This window comes from Leptonotus elevatus, chromosome 3 (genome assembly GCF_054856555.1).
Source record: "Leptonotus elevatus isolate MCC_2025b chromosome 3, RoL_Lele_1.0, whole genome shotgun sequence".
In the NCBI taxonomy this organism is placed as follows: Eukaryota; Metazoa; Chordata; class Actinopteri; order Syngnathiformes; family Syngnathidae; genus Leptonotus; species Leptonotus elevatus.
In genome coordinates, this window is record NC_141241.1 from 24,234,318 (window position 1) to 24,255,283 (window position 20,966).

General features: G+C 40.0%; 1 protein-coding gene across 1 annotated transcript; it reads left to right on the forward strand.

The window, feature by feature from the left end:
- Positions 1–561: 561 nt before the first annotated feature.
- strc1 (stereocilin 1) lies at positions 562–20,169 on the forward strand. The gene is made up of 29 exons (XM_086071638.1): positions 562–809; positions 2,184–2,852; positions 2,941–2,965; positions 3,977–5,327; positions 6,156–6,956; positions 8,020–8,085; positions 8,178–8,288; positions 8,448–8,602; positions 8,921–9,107; positions 10,454–10,569; positions 10,862–10,991; positions 11,610–11,792; positions 12,220–12,258; positions 12,351–12,521; positions 12,719–12,859; positions 13,157–13,215; positions 13,351–13,486; positions 13,588–13,676; positions 14,831–14,966; positions 15,065–15,261; positions 15,401–15,494; positions 15,792–15,963; positions 16,359–16,534; positions 16,657–16,812; positions 17,044–17,186; positions 17,265–17,413; positions 17,605–17,702; positions 17,825–17,975; positions 18,956–20,169. Exons 1-29 carry the CDS (start codon positions 776–778, stop codon positions 19,057–19,059), a joined length of 6,039 nt encoding a protein of 2,012 aa, XP_085927764.1. The 5' UTR covers positions 562–775; the 3' UTR covers positions 19,060–20,169.
- Positions 20,170–20,966: the final 797 nt, after the last annotated feature.

Genomic DNA, 20,966 nt, shown 5'->3' on the forward strand with positions numbered 1-20,966 from the left:
GAGCTGTGCATATCAACTCTAGTTTTAAGTTGTAATATCACTTTTCCCAACTAGATGGCAGGCAGGGCTTAGTTGCCCTTAAACCGGGTCTTAAAAAAGTGGATAAGCGGTTCAGAAAATGGAAGAGGCATTTGGAATGATATGCAGAACAAACACCTCAATAATAGTTTTGAGTAAGTCATTTTTGTGATATAAAAAAAAAAAAGCACAAACCCTTTGTTGTTGAGTTTTGGATATTTGATATGGTTTATACAAACATTTATGAAAAATTAAATATACTAAGCGTGCGTATTTAGTTCATATATACCAAATATTTTTGGCATACATCTGGTTAGGTTGTGTGTGGTCCTAACCTATGGCCCCCAAGTACCATTGATGAATTTAGTCCAGTATTCGAGTTGCCCATCCCTTCTTGTGATTGTGAATGGTTGTTCGTCTATTTGGGCCCTGCGATTGGCTTCCGATCACTGCCAGGGTGTGCCCCGCCTACCGCCCGACTAAAGATAGTTAAAGTGATACCCTAGTGAGGATGTGCGGTTCACAAACTGGATGGATGGACAGGGCAGGTGTACAGTTGCAGGTCAGTCATACTACTGAGGAGGGACAACCCCTGAATCATGGAAGGCAAACATCTTAACCGGACAATGCTGCTTGCTGTTGAATTTAAAATGTTATGAGGTGACGAACTGGTTGCTGTAACATTAATTTTTCTACACGTTCTTTTCAGTCTTTTTTATTTTTGTTTTTGGAGGGGGTCACTGATTAATTCAAAACAATGTGGGCTTCCTTTACGGTGTACATCATGTTAGGTAAGTACAGACAATATTGTAATATTGTACGATTAATAGACAAATGTCTTAACGATTCAGGGACAGTCGTATTACTGGAATTCTAGGCTAATGCTGTTCGCGAGCCTACTTTGTTCTATTTTAATGAACAACATTTAGAAACAGCCATAGTGTAGTATGCCTATTAAAAGAAGGCACGAGATATTCCCCGAAAAAGTATGTTATTGCACGCCACTGTACATTTTTTGTAGTTTAATTATTAGCAGCTGCGCTTTAAAAAGAAGAAGACTGGTAGGTACGTACTTGCGTAGAGCTGAATTGCATCATGATGAAAGCAGTTTCTATAACTGTGACTCATTTAACTAAATAAGGTAGAGATGGGACAATGTGAAGCCTTGTGAAGCTTTTTAGGCTTTCGGCTGATTGATTTGGAAAAAGAGTCGAAGTTTCAAAGCCCCATAAGATAGATCGTACCGGTGACATCTGGTGGTCAGCTGGAGTCATAGCAGCTATAATCTTCAAAGTGATTCGCCTGATTGATTTATATTCCAACGTAACACCAGTACATTCAGTCTTACATTTGTGTCTGTCTAATGATCATCAGGTACACATGGAAGTGTTGCAATATTTTGACACTGTACCAGTACTATGGTTCAATGTGATGTCCTGTTACTCATTCGATTTTTATAAACATGATTTGGATATGACACAAGGGTGCTGTGAAGCCAGATGACAATTTCAACATCAGTCTTTGGGAGATGTGACTGAGGGTCTTGGAGAAGCGCTTATAGCAACTCGGTGGAAAATACTTGGGTCAAGCCTGTATCTTCTACACACGATTTAAAAATAATGCATCATTGTGGGAGTACTTTTGTTGGAAACATACCGAATAACTAACTTTTCCAGGTGAACATAAAGTGAAGCAAATATCTACATGAGGGAATTGTGCTTGTGCCCAACTTTTTATATTTTTTTGTTTTACAAGTTCTTATTCAAGAACAATATTTGCTCTATTGTGTTCGGCTTCAGCTGACACTGCGCCAAAAGGTTTGAATCAGTTACGTAATTTCCGGTATCTCATTAGCGCGCATAAACCCGCATACGTCATCAGCACGTGATCATGGAGGTTTGATCGGGGCTTTTGATACATTGTTTCGAGCAGTCTGTCTCACTCGGCTGACACATTCTCCGGAGTCTCAGTGTCAAACGTCCCATCTCTAAAATAAGGTGCTGCTCTAGACGTCTTATGTGTCAATTATTTTCTCGCAATAGGCCTAGAAGGCTATAATAAATGTATTCAAAATACAGACATTTTTACAGATTTGTCATAAGAGAAACGATTAGTTAGTCTTTCCCAATCAATTTGGACATGAGTGTTTCCTTATCTTTTTGCAGGGATCATAAGTGGTGCCAATCAACAACCCCTACTAATCCAACGAAAAATGAGCCAGGCCAGCAGTTTAGAAGCAGACATCCAAAGAGTTATCAATCAGATTCATTACTTGTCTGGTGAAAATACAAATACTCGCAGCACAGACTCTTCGCCCACAGGTTTGAATGCATATTATGGTGTTTTGACTGATGTATACACTCTCTTCCAACCGCTGCTAAGAGAGGAGCTCATGGAGGACCTTCCCAAAACTTTAGTTTGCATTTTATCTGAGAGACATGATTGTGGAGTGAAAGCAGAGCTCACAAAGACCGTTTCTCTGGAGTTAGTCAAACCGTTGCTGATGTTCTTATCATCTCTGAGAGCCCAGGCTTGTGTTCCCCCAAGTGATGAAGCTGCTGCAGGTCAGAGTATGGTGAGCGCCTATCTCAGGATGGGAGAATCGGCAGCTGCGACATTGACCAGCTTTCAGCAGACATTTATTACCATCCTTAAAAGCTTGCCTCTATCTGGGACTTTGGTGAGTGCAGTGAGTGGCGTGGTGGATGCCACTGTTACTTACATCTCCAACATCATGGCGACATTAATCCAAGTACCAATAGACTATGTGAAAATAGCGTTGCAGTTTGGAATCAGAATTCCATCTCTAAATGAAGGGGAGAGCTGCGATCAAGGTAATGTTTCGATCAGTATTATGCAGCAATATTTGAATTGTGGTTTATTTTATCGTTAATCCCTTTTTAATGTTTAACGTCACTTCAGGAGATCTCAAGCAACTCATAATGTGGTGAGTGATGAGTGAATTTTCCTAAAATATACATTCACCTGAACTTTGATCTGCAGTCTTCTGATATCCAATCTAAATAAATTGCCTTCAAAGGAAAGTCAACCCAAAAATGTTATTGATAGTAATGTTCTATGCAACCCCATCTGTCTAAATATTCTGATTAATATTATTTTATGGAAGGCGGCACAGCACGGTGGTAACTGGTTAGCACGTCCGCCTCCCAGTGCATAGGACGTGAGATCGAGTCCGGGCTTCGGCCTTCCTGGGTGGAGTTTGCATGTTCTCTCCGTGCCTGTGTGGGTTTTCATCCGGGTACTCCGGTCTCCTCCCACGTTCCAAAAACATGCACAGCAAGTTGATTGAACACTCTAAATTGTCCCTAGGTGTGACTGTGAGTGTGGATGATTGTTCGTCTCTGTGTGTCCTGGATTGACTGGCAACCAGTTTGGAGTGTACACCGCCTACTGCCCGAAGCCATCTGGAATAGGCTCCAGCACCCCCGCGACTCTTGTGAGGAATAAGCGGTTAAGAAAATGGATGGATTATTTTATGGAATATGAAAGAAGCAGCAAAATCCACCTATTTTTATCCATCTCAAGGGGTGGCCATTTTGCAACTTGTTGTCGACTGAAAATTACATCACAGTTGCTCAGAGCTCATGTAAAGAGTAACGACCAATCACGGCTCACCTGTTTTCTGAGTTTGGTCATGTGACATTTGCAAGCTGAGCAGTGATTGATCATTACGTGATGGCTGAGCAACTGTGATGTATTTTTCAGTCGACAGAGATGGATAAAAGGGATTGGTGGATTTTGCTGCTTAATTCATATTCCGCAAACACGGTGTTAATCAGAATGCTGTGTGTAGACTAGCACATACATGTAGTTTTAAATATTTTTTTTTGGTTTTGAGTCCTTTCATAAACGCAAGCAAATACTTTATTTGCTCCAAAACGCCATGGGTTGTCATTGTCATTTCATTGAATGAATTTATTGATTGTGTCTTGTTTAGGGGAATGAACCACAATGTGAGCTGGTCCTTCACTAACTCATTTATTGACATCCTTCTGGAGACCCTCCTGACTCCAGAACAGTCTTCGTGCACATATCCAGGTCCAAAATGCCAGAATCCTCCCTCCCTCCAACGCAGTCTCTCAGAGGCAGAAACCGATGATAACTACGACATGCTAGGCCGATGTGATCGTCAAAATCTGTCAGAGCTCAATGATACACTTTGTGGTGAAATCCTCAATGGATCGAGAGCACAAACGTCCACATCGGTGCTCGCCTTGTGCCAGGCGCTCAGCTCGCTCAGTGCCCTGCAGGTCGAGCTGGTATGGAAAAATACGTGCTATGCTATTCAAGCGCTGGTGTCCCCACTCCTCGGCACGTCATCGCAGTGCAATGTTAGAGACATGCATGTATTCCCTCTGAGCAGCCCACATGCCTCCCTCACACCTCACCGAAAAGCCAGAGAAGCCCCCAACCTCCAACTGCTTGTCTGTAACTACAATAGCTGGTTAGAAAACCAGGTGGTGGATGCCGTCCTTGTGTCTCTGTGCAGTGACAACGAGCGGGAGGAGTTTGTGACGCATGTGTGCAATGATACTTTACTTATGAGGAAGTTGCTCTCAGACCAGATAAACAGTTGGTTATATGGATACTGTGCAAATTCCACAGCAGACCACGGCTATCTGGTGGATCAGTTCTGCATCTACCAACAGTGGATTGACCAGCCTACAGTTTCTATCGGGCCAGACCTGCTGGAGTTCTGTCTTAGCCTGGACAGTCCAAGACTTACAAAGCTCATCTGCGAGCACACTGGCTTCTTCATGTTGTTGTTCTCCAACCCAGAAAATACGCAGTTCATGCCAAACTGCTCAATTGTGCCACTTCAACTACCATTTCCTGGCCAAGATCCACTATTGTCACAATCTTGTCACTACTCCGAGTGGCAAGACGTGATGCAGATTACAACGACTGTCTTGGCACAGTGCATAAGCAATGATCCCACAGTTTTTGCAGAGAAGGTTTGCGCCAACAGAACCTTTCTAAATAGCCTATTACGTAATCAGGACAATGCCTGGCTTGAGGATCATTGCAGCACTGCTTTGATTTTCCCACCCATTGTGGCGCCGGAACCTTTTCGTATTTTAGACTGGTGTGACTACCAAATGTGGAAGAATCATCAGGTGGACGATTCAGTGGTCGGACTGTGTTGGCAGCATGACCAGGCTGCGTTTCAGAAAGATGTCTGCTCTGAGGCGACTTTGCTTGAAAAACTTTTGCAGAACCCTCAGAATGAATGGCTGACAACAGTGTGTGCAGACAAGGAAACTGAGGAAATAGAGGTCATACCACAGGTGAGTATTTTTATTTGGCTCAATAGAGATCCGGACGTTGACGTCACGCATTCCAAAATCGCCGTTAGCGCAACCATTCTAGCAAGATAGGAAAAGCGTCTGCCACTTTGAGTAAACAGCAAACGCCACACTTTAACAATGATTGACAGCTGTTGTGGACCAGCTTCCACAACGAGAAGAGGCAAAAAAAAAAAAGGATTGAGCATGCTCCAGGCTACCAAAAGAGGAACCAATGCGTATAGTCAATGTTGCACTTCGTACATGGTGGCTAAATCAGCAGATGCTAACTGTTACCACACACAAAATGTGTTTCGTTCATTTGTGCTGCTTTGGTTTAATAGATATCACACAGTTGAATATAATGACTGACCAACACCATAAAGAAGACTTTTTACAGTATAAATGATGACGGCCAATTTAGCAGCTGCTAAGTTGCTAACGTACATAAATAACACTACAACAAATCCAGATTGTACAAACTTGTAAAGCCTGTGTATGATCAGATTTGAAAGCACTCACCGGCAAGAGAGGAGGTAATTTCACGTAGCAGCATCGCTGAATTGAAAAACAAAAAGCCCTCCTGACACTTCATCGGCAATCCAACATGATGTCCACCATGCGCATGTATAACAAGTGACTGTCAATGCTCTTGGGCAGAAAGTTGCCGAATAAACGCTAGTTTTCTCCCTCCTTGTCGTTGTAACCCATTAACGCGGCACCGCTACTTTCCTGCTGCAGGGGGGGTCAGCGAAATAGTCACGTGACATCCTTTTGATTAGGATGACTAGAATGAGATTGATTGTATCTTTTTAATTGTTTATTCGTCAGGTGTGCAAGTATTCCGAATGGACTCGCCCCATAATTGTTGACATGACAGAGTTGGCTCTCTGCGCAGAAAGGGACCCAAAAAACTTCACCTCCAACGTCTGCTCCAATAAGACAGTCCTGCAGAACCTGATGGCAAACCAAGACAACACTTGGTTGATTAAGTATTGTGCCAACCATTCAAATGTGGGTGATGATGGGGAGGACGACGGCGATGGGACAGGATTCGACCCTGCCGAGCAGTGTCAATATTCCAACTGGAGTGTATCCATCCCGGATGCAGTACTCTTGACTCTCTGCTGGGAGCATGATGAGTTCAACTTTGTCTTATCTATTTGCGCCAATCCTGCCCTTCTCTACCTGCTGGCACATGAGCCCTCTAGCATGTGGGTGAGCACCATGTGTGCCACCTACACCAACCACACCACCACAAGTAACAAAACCTCTGAGGACCTTTGTTTTGTCCAACAATTGGTGCGGCACTTCAACTGGTCCTGTCCTGTTGATGTCACCACAGCCTGCCAACCTGGAGCAAGCCTGGACTTGGTCATGCAATTGATTATACGCTGCTGGGCAGATAGCCTAAGATCCAGGGTGAGGCATCTGGTGGCTCCGTCCGTGGCTGCAGTGCTGGAAGAAGCAGTCAGCACTTCTGTTGTAGTTTTGCTAGCAATAGAGGAGATCCAGAACACTTCATTGTTTGTCACCAAGAACATACGAATGAGTGTCCTAGACTCTGTCGTTCGTTATCTCGAGAGGGAGAAGAACTTTGACAAAAAGAGGGTCTTGCTGCAATGTTTTGAGGTAAGACTGGCTGTTTCATAATTTTGGTAATTGCATGTAGCATTTGAACAGTATAAAGGAGATGACAGATTGGGGGTTTACTAAATGCAATAATCTATAATCTAATTGCTTCCTGCTTTATTGCCTTTGCCATTACTTTATCATTTATATTTGTGGGTACAGCTATCACAATGCTTACTTTGCTTTAGAGTCGTTCCATGCCAAATCACCCAGTGGGTTTAACCAAACAGATTTTGATTTTAGGGTCATTCCATGCCAAATCTCTCCCAAAAATCGGAACATTTTACCCAAGCAGATTTTGATTTTAATGAAACTTCAAAAGGTCAAGTTACTAAAATAGGCTCTATGCACCAATCTTCTAAGCCAGTGGTGGGCAATTACAGTCCTCGAGGGCTGGAGTCCTGCAGGAGTAAACTCTGTAGAGTAAATTTCACTCTTTCTAGGGTGGGACCAAATAGACTCAGTTTTAGAGTAGGCTAATATTTACACTTGGAAGAGAGTAAAGAATTGGAAGAAGAAAAAAGTCACACAAGGGTTGAGGAACAGACTCACAACCTCCATAGACTGCCACACTACCACCTGAGCAATGCCACTCCTACTGTTTACTTATATTCAAGAGGAGACCGAACACATTGTTTTTGGTCTCTTGGAGTTACGAAGATTCCATATTTTTCCACTGATTCCATAGCGATATACTAACACACAGCAGGAGCTGCGTGGCTCAAGGAGTAGATTGGCTGTCTCACAACCTGGTTTTGTGGGTTTGTTCCTCAAAATATCTGTTGATGCCACAGATGGCACCATTCTGTCAACTGTCGTGTGTTTTAGAATGCGGTTTCAAATAATTCTTGAGACTTCACTGTGGTGCAAATACTCCATCAGCATCCACACAATAAAGCAGCTTGAATTGATGCAGATTTATACCTTATCTTTTAGTTTTACAATATTTTAAGCTCTGATATATGATATTACGACTCAAAATGTGACAGGTGGGTGCAGTGTAACATTCCTGTCATCTCAATTGCCTTGCTGTGTGGTGGGGCTGTGATTTTCTCCTTCGCAGACAGTCCTCACCAGCTTGATGCAGACAGCTCGGGATGGAACCAGTGATGAATATCTCATTATTAAGGTACACATGTCATGCTATATTGAATGATGCGTACCTTCTTTACATCATTTCAGGATAGTTTTTACACATATTCTTCTTTTTTGTGTTTATAGGAATACTTCAACATACCATTGGCCAGCCTGAAGTCGGTGCTTGGTGCTGCACACATCACAACTGTCAGGCTGATCCTCCAATACTATACAAGAAATAAGGATACACTGAAAGTGATTATATTATTATCCATGCACCTTGTTCTGCATTATTTTCCCACTTTTTCCTTGGTTTCATCTATTTATTTATTTACATTATGTTGGTAATGATGTCACGGTGTAAAATGTTCCTTTTCTGTTGACTCACAACTGGTGTTGCTTGTGTTATGCCAGCTGACAGAAAACTACCTGTCCACCCTGACATCCGTGCTGTTCCACAGTCATCTCACAAAGGATGGAAGTCTCTTTTTGGAACTGGCTCCCCTTTTGAATGTGGCCAGTCCTACTGACATAATTACTTTGCCTTCTCTGCAAAACAACCTCGATGTGTAAGCGACGCCATAAAACTAAGCTGCAAACTGATGTAGTGATATTACTACATTACATTTTTATTCAACCTATATTCAGTTGTCCTAGCATGAAACAAGACTGAAGTGAAAATAGACTGAAAATAGTGTTGCTAATGTTGAATAATGCTATTTTGCTAAATTTCTATAAATGCACTGAAAATCCTATTTCATAGGAAAAGTCGGACTTTGACTGTGTTTTGTTTTAATCAGTTTTTAGATGATTATTTATTTATTTATTTATTTTTGTGGTTGCAAAACATTAACTCATTCACTCCCAGCCATTTTGTGTTTTTCCAGGAGGGAAATCATAAACTACAACTTGGTCCATATGTCTGCGGTCCAGCAGCGATCCTTTGGATTGTGGTACAGTAAAATGTTGCCCTCCTCCAACATCACTGGAGCTAATCAGTCACTCATTAGGGACACTGGAAATGTGATAACTTACCTGCCCTTCCACAACTTCCAGCACCTCTCACCTGCTCAGGTAACAGTCCTCTGATCTGCGACACCACACTGGGAAACATGACGCTGTCAATTCGACTAGTCTCAGGCCACAGAAGCGATACCTGTTACAGGCTGGACAGGTTCCCCATGATTGAGCTTACAGCTTATTTTGAAAGAAACTGACACATTAGAATATACTTCAGAATGGATAACTTGCATTTGCACGTTCTACTTCTTGAGTGGGGTTTCTCTGGGTACTCCAGCTTTCTCATGCAATCCAAAAACATGTTGAACACTCAAAAATGTCCAGAGGTGTGAATGTGAGCATGAATGTTATTGTGTTAAAATGTTATTATAGTGGAAAACTAACAAAATAGTCCAACTAAAACTGAAATTGAAAAACATTTTGGGAAACAAAGTGAAATACAAACAAAACGTACCTGAAACCACATCTTACATTTTAACATGAACTAAAAATTCACTATTATTGTATTGAAAATTACATGTGTTTTCGTTTTTGTCAATGAGCATGAATGAGCTTTCAGGATTTATTTTAAATGTGTTTATTTCAATATTGCTGCATATGTCCATGCAGAAAAAAGGAGGTCAAAGAGTCGTTTTAACTTTATTACACAATACTTAGCGACTTTTTTGCTTTATTTTAAAACTAATACCAAAAATAATGCAAACTTGACCAAAACTATGCAAACTTAACTAAAACTATGCATTTATGAAAAGTAACAGAACAAACCTGCTTTTAAATAGAATTGCAACTAAATGAATAATAAAAAAAAAACATCTGTCCAAACGAAATAAAAAGTAACTATAATGAAGAATTCAAAACTATTATAACCCTGATGTGTCATGCAATTAGCTGGCTTTCACCCAAAGTCAGCAGGGATAGGCTCACCAGCAAGCTTAATCAATAAACCGTATAGAAAATGGATAGATGTGATTTTAAATTGAGTTTTGTTAGGGACTCAAATTCTATGCGAGTTAGTGGAACACAAATAATTAGACATGACTGTGATTACTATAGCAGGGATGTTATGTTTTAAAATTGTTTGTTAGTGTGTTTTGTTGGTTAGTTTGGCCAATACAATTACACTGTAAAGTGTAAACAAAAGCAGACTTCCTCAAAAGAATGGGTGGGGTATTGGTTTGTAAATGACAATGGGGATCACCTTTGTTAACATCACAAAAACATAATTTTTCATAAATAATGAATGTAAACTAATGACAAAATCCATGCAATTGTTGGATGTGGGTATGTATGATAATGAAACCATAAAAAAAAAGTGAATATTGTCGGGCCTTGGTTAAGGCCTCTTCTCTGCTGAATGCCGCTGTAGTTTATAATAATTATTTAATTATGTTTGTCCCTAGCTATTAGATGGACTGGATGTATTGCAAAGAAACAACCTGACGTCTTTGAAGCAGGAATTTGTGGCACAGAGCATCATTGGCACCTACAAAAACTTGACTGCTCATTTATTCAACAGGTCAGGCAATCCTGCAGAGACTACTGCAATACTTAGTTTCTATCAATTTATGACTTCTAAACATTGCTTTGGTATTGATTTTTATGTCAAATGTTGCATTTATTGTACTGTTAACTCATAAGATGCTTCATCAGGCACAATGTCTGACGTCTAATTAGATCTAACACAACAGAAATTAGAATATTCAGTTTTAATGGACGCTGTCAGAAAGATATATTCTTGAAATATTGTATTTTATAAGCAATAGTATTTTTTATTATGTATGGGCTGTTGACTGTGTCTGTGATTTTAGGCTGGGCAGTCTCTCATGCCTGGCAGAGCCAAATGACCTCCTGGCATACAAACACAGTGAGGCCTTCTGGGTAATCTGGGATATCGTCATGAACTGCACCAACGACGGACTCAGACTACCAAGTCACTTGGTAAGGAACATCCTCACTGATTTGGGCTGCCTTTACTTACTATTTTGTGTTTTTATTTTTAACTCATTCACTCCCAGGCTGGGAGTCCCAGCCATTTTCATTGAAACAACCCCCTTTGCTTCTGGCTGTTTTACTGGATTTTGACTGATTTTGCAAGGCCCACAGAATATTGTCTTCTATTGCTATACAAACATGGACCTACCAAAAGAAAGATTAGCGTCTCTTCTTTCTTCAGGAAAAACAAGTATATTTCTATCTGCTTCCGTATTTGCATCAATTATAATTCGAATATAGCTAAGTTTCATCATTATACACAAATCTGTTTAAAACAGTGGGGAAAAGAGCTTTTTGCGACATGGCCCTGATTGATCTCGTATACTCTGCTGCCACCTGCTGGTTGTCTTTGTAATAACTACCATTGCTTTGTTCTAGCATAAAAAACAAAAAAAGTATAAATACGTTTTTGGGACCATGGTAATATTTAAAATAGAACGTATTTATACGTTGTTGGGAGCAAATGAGTTAAAATGGCATTCATTTGTCAGCAAAGATTGTGACACTTTCTCAAGATACTGAATAAGAATGTGTTTGGAAACTTTTGACTGTTTTTGTATGCAGACCTCCAATCTGTTACTGAACAGCACAGAGTTAAAGATTCCATCCTCGCTCAGCCCAGAGAGACTGGCAGACATAGTGCACCTTCTGCCCACCCTGGGTGCGACTTTCCTGCTGGGCCTCTCCCCCTCGCAGCTACTTGGAGCACTTCCGGCTCTCAAAGCTGTGTCTTTCAGTCCTGCACAGGTAGAGAAGTGCACACAACGTGGGGGTTTCAGTGTGTGGCAATACAGAAAAAGTCCAGTCAGTGAACCAGTTTTTAATTCAGGAAGTCAATTTGACTTGTCAGACAGTCACGTTAAGTGAAGCTTGATTTCTGTGAGGAACAGCTGGCAGTCAGGCAGCACTTTGACCTCTGAGGTGAGATGATCTCTGAAGGGAAGATGTGAGCATTACCCCCACACAGTGAATATCTCAAGAGGCCTTTCTTTTTTTGTCTCAGCATCACAGATGCTGTTTTGACCTTTTATGCAGACACTTTGGCAGCCTTTGTCACACTCAATCACTATTGAGCAGATAAACCAAATTCATGAGTTGGGAAAGTCAATTATTTGTTTAAAATTATTCATCCAAATTTGGCTTTTGATTTTTTAAAATTTTGTATGCATTGCAGGCCTCCATAATTGTTGACAAGCTGTCATCTATCACTTCAGTGAGTTTTTTTCTCTCAAAATGAAAGTTCATGTCATAGTTGGTTCTTGTGATTTAGCTTATCTGACCTCCATGCCCTCTTCTCGCATATAGCTGAGCGCTCCAGGCCGCCTGCGGGAGCTCGGCTCTATCACTGTAGGAGTAAAGACGGAGACGTTATTGATGCTGACATCTGACAGGCTGCTGTCATCGCTACCTGACATGGCGCAACACTCACCGGGCCTCCATCCACCGCAAGCAAATGCCATCGCCACCAAACTATGGGTACAACTCATGCAACAAAAACACGGGTGGAAGATACATTTTATTTGCAGGATTGGTATTTATCGGGTGTCAATTTATGGGCACTCTCATTCTAGTTCCAAAATCCATCCGATGAGCTACTGCTCCATTTTTTTTGCTCTACCAGATAATTTTCACAATTTATCAGGATCCCTCACTTCATGTTTTATTCTACCCAGGGCTTTCCGGAGGTGATCTTCCGGTTGGACGATGTGGAGCCACTGCTTTGTTGCACGCCCCTTCTTAGTATCCTGCCCACAGCTCGCCTACTCATGGACAACATCTCCAGTGCTTCCACTAAACCATGGAACACACAGCAGGTTTCATACAGCTCATCTTCTTGACTTAAATGTGGCCACATTCATATCACCTTAGTAGTTTTCTCAAGATGTTTCCAATACTTACTAAATTATTAAATTGTAAAGCAGAGGTGATGTCACTGTTGCTCAGTGTTGCTGTAAATAGACTTGCTTAGAAAAACAAAGACAAACAAGTGTCTCTATATCGAGTTTCCATAGTTTTTTTGTTTTTTATCATAGTGAGGGATGGTGGGAATTTTTACAAGCTGCATGCCACAATTACGTAATGCCATAAGGTGGTTTCATATTCTTCCCTAGGCTAAAGCAATAGTAAAAACGGAGCTGAATACAAAATCAAATCTTATCAAAGATGTGCTGTAAGTATAATTTTTTAAATACATTTGCACATCATCTGCATAATAGCTCATTTGTGTGTTCTGTCGACCAGTGTGGGAATATTTTGCAAACTCACAGCTCATATATTTGTGTGTTTGTGACCTTTACATGATCAGGACTCTTGGGATGCTGGGACAGGGCTTGAGCTGTCAAGCCTTGCAGCAGCACTTCAGGGCTGATACCTCACCTACAGCAGTTAAGAAACTCTTGGCCCTTCTCAGGCAGCAGCCCAGTTCTCTACACACCTCACTGGTAAAAATGTAGCTAGATATTGGCAAGAAAATTGGCCCACTTGTTGTCTGAAGTCATATGATAGAGAACATACTTTAATGACTGTTTGCTCCCAAATGCAGAAAATGTGTGTGATCGAGGAGCTCTATCAATTTGAGTTCTTCTCGGAACTGCTCGAAAACCTGGGAGTGGAGGTCGTCCTATCTATGCCGTAAGTGTGAGCCTAAAACTATAAATAACTCTAACATTAAGTTTACATGCATAATCTTAGAATTAATCTAAATCACGGATGGGCAACTGGCAGAACAGACTTGAGTTAGCCCCTTGATTAGTTATTAATTTTCAACTTTTTTATTTTATTTTGATGTGTTTTTTACAAACCTCAAGAATTCAGCAAAAAACACTGATGAACAGTCATTATACATATTCCATGGGGTAAATGGGGGATAACAATCCCAGAAAAAAAGGGGCAAATCCTCAAATATGTGGGTGGCAAACTGAATATGCAGGAATCGATTGTAGTTTTAAATTGTAATATCACCATTCACCACTAGATGACAGCAGTGGTGTAACATCATGCTGAGAGGCCCCAGTGCATTTTTTTTTAGTAAAGCTGAAAGTAAAATTACCTGTAGCCTGTGTTTATCCAACTTTGTGCTAGTAACGACTCTAAGTTTGGCTGTACATAAACGGAAAGTAGATAAAACTGAGTTAACTGTTTTTTTTTTTTTAACGTTTTAAAGAATTAAAATTAATCTCTAGAGTTAACGCTTTAATTTTGACAGCCCTAGATAGTCATAATGAAATGTATGACGAATGAATGTAATGTCTTATCAAACATTTATAAAATAGTTAGTTAGTCAAAATAGTTGACAGTGGTGTGGAACTGCAGTGCATCACACAAATCATGTTTTTGTTTTAAATATACATTTTAATTGCTTTGTTACGAAACATGACAATATCATAGTATTACAAACATTTGACAGCATCAATCAAATCTGAGTTTTATTATCACTGTAAAAGAAGGTATTTTAACGTGTATTGGAAACATTAAAAAATTCAATTATAGAAATATTCACATTAGAAAAATATTAATGGTAGATTCACTGAAGATCTCAATAAATGTGAATATGAGTGTAATTAGTTTTGTCTATTTTCCCCTTTGATTGGCTAGTGGCCACTGGCCATTCCAGCGCATACCCAGCCTCTTTCTCAAAGTCTGATGGGATATGCTCCATTTACCCGTAACCCTGTAGAAAATGGAATGGAGGGATTCACTGATGAATTGTGACAAGAAAAAAAAATCATTCAAGTCATCTGTCATATTTTTTTGTTTCAAATATGAAGTTGTGTTTTTCTCTGCAGGGTGAGCACCATTAAAAAATTATCTTCAGATATGATGGACACTTTGCGGAAAATGATTGTTGAGGACCCCATTCCGTTTTTCATGATGTCAAAAACAGAACAGCTGCTTCTTGTGGACAAGATGGTGCAGAGGCTGGTCAGGAGATTCCCTTGCAGATTATTTCAAATAACTGTACACGCAAAGTCTCTCACTTATTAACTGTTGCTGTGTTTGTTGTTTCAATGTGTCTACAGGGCATGCACACTGGAGTGTACACTGAGGAGGAGTTCCGCTCTCTGGACATTATGGCCACGTTTGTTTCAGATGAGATTCTGGTCCAACTGGATCGCACATTCTTCATGGACAATCTGGATTTTCTCCAGACTCTGTGCTACAGCAGCACCAAGATGGACATTGTGGCTCGAATGCTGATGGAACATGCTGTTTTTGGGTATGAAACACACCGTTGCATTTCAAGTCAATCGAGGAGTCAGTCTTCTTTTTAATGTTATTTACAGGATTTTTTTCCCCAAAAGAACAATTTGCTGTTGCCAGAGCAGCTATCATGTTTGATTTTTTTTCTTCTTTAGCCCTGTGGTGGAGAACTGGAACCAGACTACACTCAGTCAGATAGACCGGTTTCTATTTTTCTTTCCTCAGGACCAACTGCAGGACATTTCTTTGGTGAGTACAATGCTGTAAATATGCCTTATATTAGGTAGTAGTAGAAAATACAACTTTTGCAGCATTTTACAGATTTACTGAGAGCTATAAAGCTGCCCTTTAGGCTTCATTGTATTTAAAAAAAAAATTAAAGCACAATTCTTGTATCAGGCCTAAAAATCCACACTGGGGTGTTTGGATTGTTACTTGATATGACCCATTAAGTAAAGAGAGCCTGTAATGAGAGCCTATAAGTCCCGGAGGTGTCAGGATCAGGTGTTGTCCTGTATAACAGCAGTGTGTCACCATGTGTAACAGGCTTTGATGACTGTTGGCCGTATTGAGAAGCTGTTCATGAGCCACCGTCGGTGGGAACACGGAGTTGTGGGTCTTCACTGTTTAGATGAGAGCGAGAAGTGGCGCTTTGCTGAAAAGCAGCAGTTTGTTCTTCAGTTCTTTTTAGGTTTCCTGAAGATAAATCCTCTGTCACGTAAGCAGCAGTTTGATTATCCAACCTTATTTTTAAAGGGAAAGGCAACCCAATAATTTTCTTTACAATAATATGTTCTATGTAACTTGCCAATGTCACATGGCCAAACCCAGAAAACAGGTATGCCGTGATTGCTCGTTACCTGAGCAACTGTGATGTCATCTTCAGTCGACAGCAAGTGGTAAAATGGCCGCCCACTGAGATGGATAAAAACGGCTGGATTTTGCTGCTTAACTCATATTCCACTAACACGATATCAACCAAAATACCATATTTAGACTAGTAGGGGCTGCATAGAACATATTATTGTCCAGGTTGACTTCCCCTTAAATGCACCTAGCTAATGTTCTATACATTATTAATCGCATATCAAAGCATTATTATTTTCTGAACAGCGGCTCCTATGGTCCCTACCTGTGAGATTCTGCATACAACAGCACCATTTGCTTGGACTTCTAACAGCCTGACAAGCATGTCGCCGTCAGCCTTCACAAACTGTCTGGAGCTGATTGGCCATGATCCCCTTCTTGCATCCTACCAACGGAGCGAAGTTTTCACAAAAGTCAAGCAAGTAAGTCTCTCCCATTGTCTACTGGCGAACAATCTGACTACAGTGGGCATTACATTACATTACAGTAAAACTGTTGGTCTGAATTTTGTCGCATTTTGCTGGCCAAATGAAATGGAATGAAGATGTTCGGCCCAGTTTCGTCCTTCTCCCAGTCCATCATCAGTCAGATGGGCCGACTGGCCTTGGAAATGTCACCAGAGGAGATCCGGTTGCTCCCACTGACTGAAAGGCGTAGCATCGCTGCTTTGGGCGCCATCAGTGAGTGGAGCAACAAACAGGTAGTTGCTTTGGATACATTACTGGACTGTATAGATGGATCAAACCTTTTAAAATCCAAGTCTACTGTTTCCATCAAGGTGCACTTATTCCAGACGACACGGTACCTACACGGTTTATCTCAGTGTCTCTCGCCTTTTCACATCTCAGTCTGCGGTGGTGGGCTTTATGCAAATCCCTTGAATTTGTAATTTAAAGGGTTAGGCGGGTGACGAAACTTGCTTTCTTCCTAGCTGGTTGCCCTGTTCACAACAACGTTGAAATCCACCAAGCTGAACCCGAGCCAACTAGACTCCAGCATACTGGTTGCAATTGGATACATGGTGTGCGGAGCTAAAGCAACTGAAATTAGCTCTTTCAACGCTGTTGAGTTCAGGTGAGCAAATAAACATATTCATAATGCACACGTTCAGCACTTTTAATCTTTCTCTGTGTCTCCCCCTGGTGGTTTCAGCAAGGCGGTGCTATGGCTGGGTCAGCTCAAGCTGGCCTGCTCAGAAGAACAGTTGTCAGTGCTGGTGGGCCTGCTGACCTATAGTCTGGCTTTTGGACCCATCAGTTCATGGGGGATGGAGGTCTTCATTGAGATTGGAGGTCTGGCAGGTATAGAACATTCACCTTGAACTCTGCATTCCTCTCCAATATGTCACTCAAATCCAAATTTCAACTTATGATATGATATACATGTCTTGAAATTGAAAATCAACCATGTAGATTATATTTGTAGATTGGAGCATCCCATACATGTTTAAATCTTATTTTCTTAACTTATTTTTCACATTAACCTCTTACAGCTGGTCTCCAAGATATAGACATGTCGGCCTTGGTGAAAGAGCAAATAGAAGGAATAACACCTATGGCTATCTCGATGATACCACCTGATAAGTTTGCTGTAAGTTGTCTTATAGTCAAAAAACTTCCTCTGACTTCAAGGTCTTCATTTGTATAAATATTACATTCTGCTAACTAGTTTTTGTCTTCTGCTTTCTTGTCCTCATGGTGTCCCACATGAAGGTTGTGTTCCATCAGCGGCAGATCAGCATGTTCTCCCATGAGCAGGCTGCTGCAGTAACAGAGAAACAAATGTCAGCTCTGACAGAGGTTCAGAGAACTGCTCTCTTTATGGTGCTGATGCCCTGGGAGGACAGACACGTGGACTTTAGAGGTGAAGACGCTCTTACATCTTTGTCTGTGTTCTACTTTTTCGTACATTACTGTGTCTAATATAAACACGCCCCAGAACCGCTAATAATTCAGCATGTTTCAAAAAATAGCTTCACGTGAGTTTCAAGTACAGGTGTGCAATGACTAGGGGTGTCATCCGATTAAAATTTGTAATCGTAATTAATCGCATGACTTCAATAGTTAACTCAAAATTAATCACAAATTTTATATCTGTTATGAATGTACAATAAATTGTTTCTAAGTTTTCATACTTTTGTTAACATAAAAGTGGAAACAAAATGTTAACCTAATAGTTATTGATACAGTAATTTCATACTAATTCATCAAATGTAGTTAAAATAAAACAAGAATGAGTGTGGTATTGATTTGTGTTGAGTTTTTAAAAAAAATTGCCACTAGATGGCATAATTGCATTTGTAAGATGGCTCAGTGCATTTTTCTTTTCATATTAAGAGCTATCGAATCTTTAACATGAAGTAACTTGTGGAATTCTGCAAATTTTTAAAATTGTACAATAAGACTTGACCCCAGTCTCCACAAATATATGCATTATTATTTAAAAAATGTTACTGCTAAACTTTGATGTGCATGTGTATGCTGCGTTAGCGACAAATTCCACCTGTACAGGCTTTCCAAGTAAGGGGCAGTCATTAATCATGTGTTAAAAAAAATGTGTTGCGTTAAAGGAACTCTAAATTAACACCCATTTTGACACCCCGAGCAATGACACAAGTTTTGCATTCCCGCTTTTAAAAAAAAGACTGCAAGCTCTGGTAAATGTCTTTATAATATCTTTAGTTGGCCATTCAATCAGCACTACTACTACAATATAAATACTGTAATATCACTGGACCATTAATGGAAAAAGTTTATCAAGTTTAAGCACTGTTAAACTAGCTGTTCAGTAGTCTAACAATAATATGTAAAGATATTTGCAATAATTTGAATGTACTCCTTTAGGGAGGTCACAGGCACGGCTGCTGAGCCCCAGCTCTCTGTACCTGATCCTGGGCCTGCTGATGGCGCTAATGGTGCAGCCTGAGCTGACACATGCTGCTTCATGACACTAGGAACACCTGCTGGATCAGGAGGCACATACTCACCCACACAACCAAAGATACACCATTTGTATGTGCAATAGCAGACCGCTTTGAAACAATCACATCAGCATATTAGTGTTTCGATACCACTAACATTATTAGGGTCGCATGTGAACTGGAGCCTACACTGGATTTGTTACCTGCCAATCGCAGGGCACACATTGACAACCGTTTGCATTCACACCGTTGGACAATTTAGAGTTGTGTGGTTGTTGTTTTTTTAAACAAACTTAAATAAAAGTATTTACTGAAATTATTGACTTAATTTAAGACATTCAGCACAATTTCAGCTGGAATAGGCACCAGTGATATTAAAATCACTACACCAAAGAACAAACAAGAAGTATATTTTCAAAATATTGTATACTTTATGTGCTTTGTATCAGTCAAATGTATCACTGCTGCTTTATCTGTATTATTGATTTCTTTGTTTTTTAATAGTATTGTAAAAAATCTTCTAATATCTCCCATGGCAGTAACATTGTATAATACTGTACTGATCATCCAAATTCATCTACTTTGTATAGGATGCAAATCATTCCAAACATTACTATCTACACCTGTATAATTTTAAAACTACAATTGCTCAACATGCAACAACGTTGTGATTAGGTTTGTAACAGGTATTTTGGAAATACAGTATCTGTACATTTGCTCAAGAACAAATCATTAGTACTGCACTAATTGACCAAATGGTAAATTAATGCGTGAGGCATGTTTCTTATCTTGTATTGTCTTATCTTGTATTGATTTATATTGTATTGTCTAAAGTTAAATCAATTACAGGCATTGTTTTGTTAATGTATACCTGTGTATCTTATTACCACATTAAAGTAGTGCTACTCTTTTTATTTCAAATAATTCCAGTTGTAAGCCATGCAGTGGTTTTTAGATATATTTATTCATTATTACTGTAAAAAACGTTATTCAAACTTTCTTTCTAATAACTAGAAGTTATTGTCTTGTCTTGTACTGTATGTCTACTCAGGGATACGACGCTTAAAAGAAACCACTAAGAAGATTGAAAAAGATAACAACATTTATGTATAACTGTTTTTTGTTAAAGACAATTTTATTTTATTTCTTGAAAGTGTATGGTATACAATGTTTATAGTACATCAAATATTAAAACAATATAACTACTCCTTCAATGTTGTGCTCAAACTGAATACAAAAATTAAAATCACTATAATGTATTTTATTTTTGATAACAGGATAGTAGATAAGCTGTTGAACATCTGAAATTTTAAAGTGAATAAGATAACCCATACTTGCAATAATTGCATCAAGCCTGTGACCCATTGACTTTACCAGATTGTAGCGTTTTGTTTTGTTTTTATTTAAAATGCTTTCCCAGGCCTTTACTACATACAGCCTCTTTCAGTTTTTGTATGTTTCTGGGGGTTTCTTGCTCCAGTCTCCTCTTCAGGAGGTGAAATGCATGCTCTATGGGTTTTACATCCGTGATGGCCTTGGCCAGTTTTAAGACCTTCCACTTTTTCCACTGAAGTCATTTTTGTTGTGTTAACAGTGTGTTTTGGGTCATTGTCTTGCATGATGAAGCTTCTCCCGATAAGTTAGGTTGCATTTTTCAGTAAATTGCCAGACAAAATTGTTTTATGGTCTTCAGAACCCATTCTGCTGCTACCATCATGAGTTACATCATCAATAAAGACGAGCAAGCCTGTTCCAGAAGCAGTCATGCAAGCCCAAGCCATGACATTATCCCCACCATGCTTCAGAGATGAGCTAGTGTGTTTTGGATCATAATCAGATGATTCAGATAATTTCTTTCTCCATAGTTTGGCCTGTCCGTCACCTTGCATAGAGGTTACCATTGGTCTCATCATTCAAAACTTTGTTCCAAAACC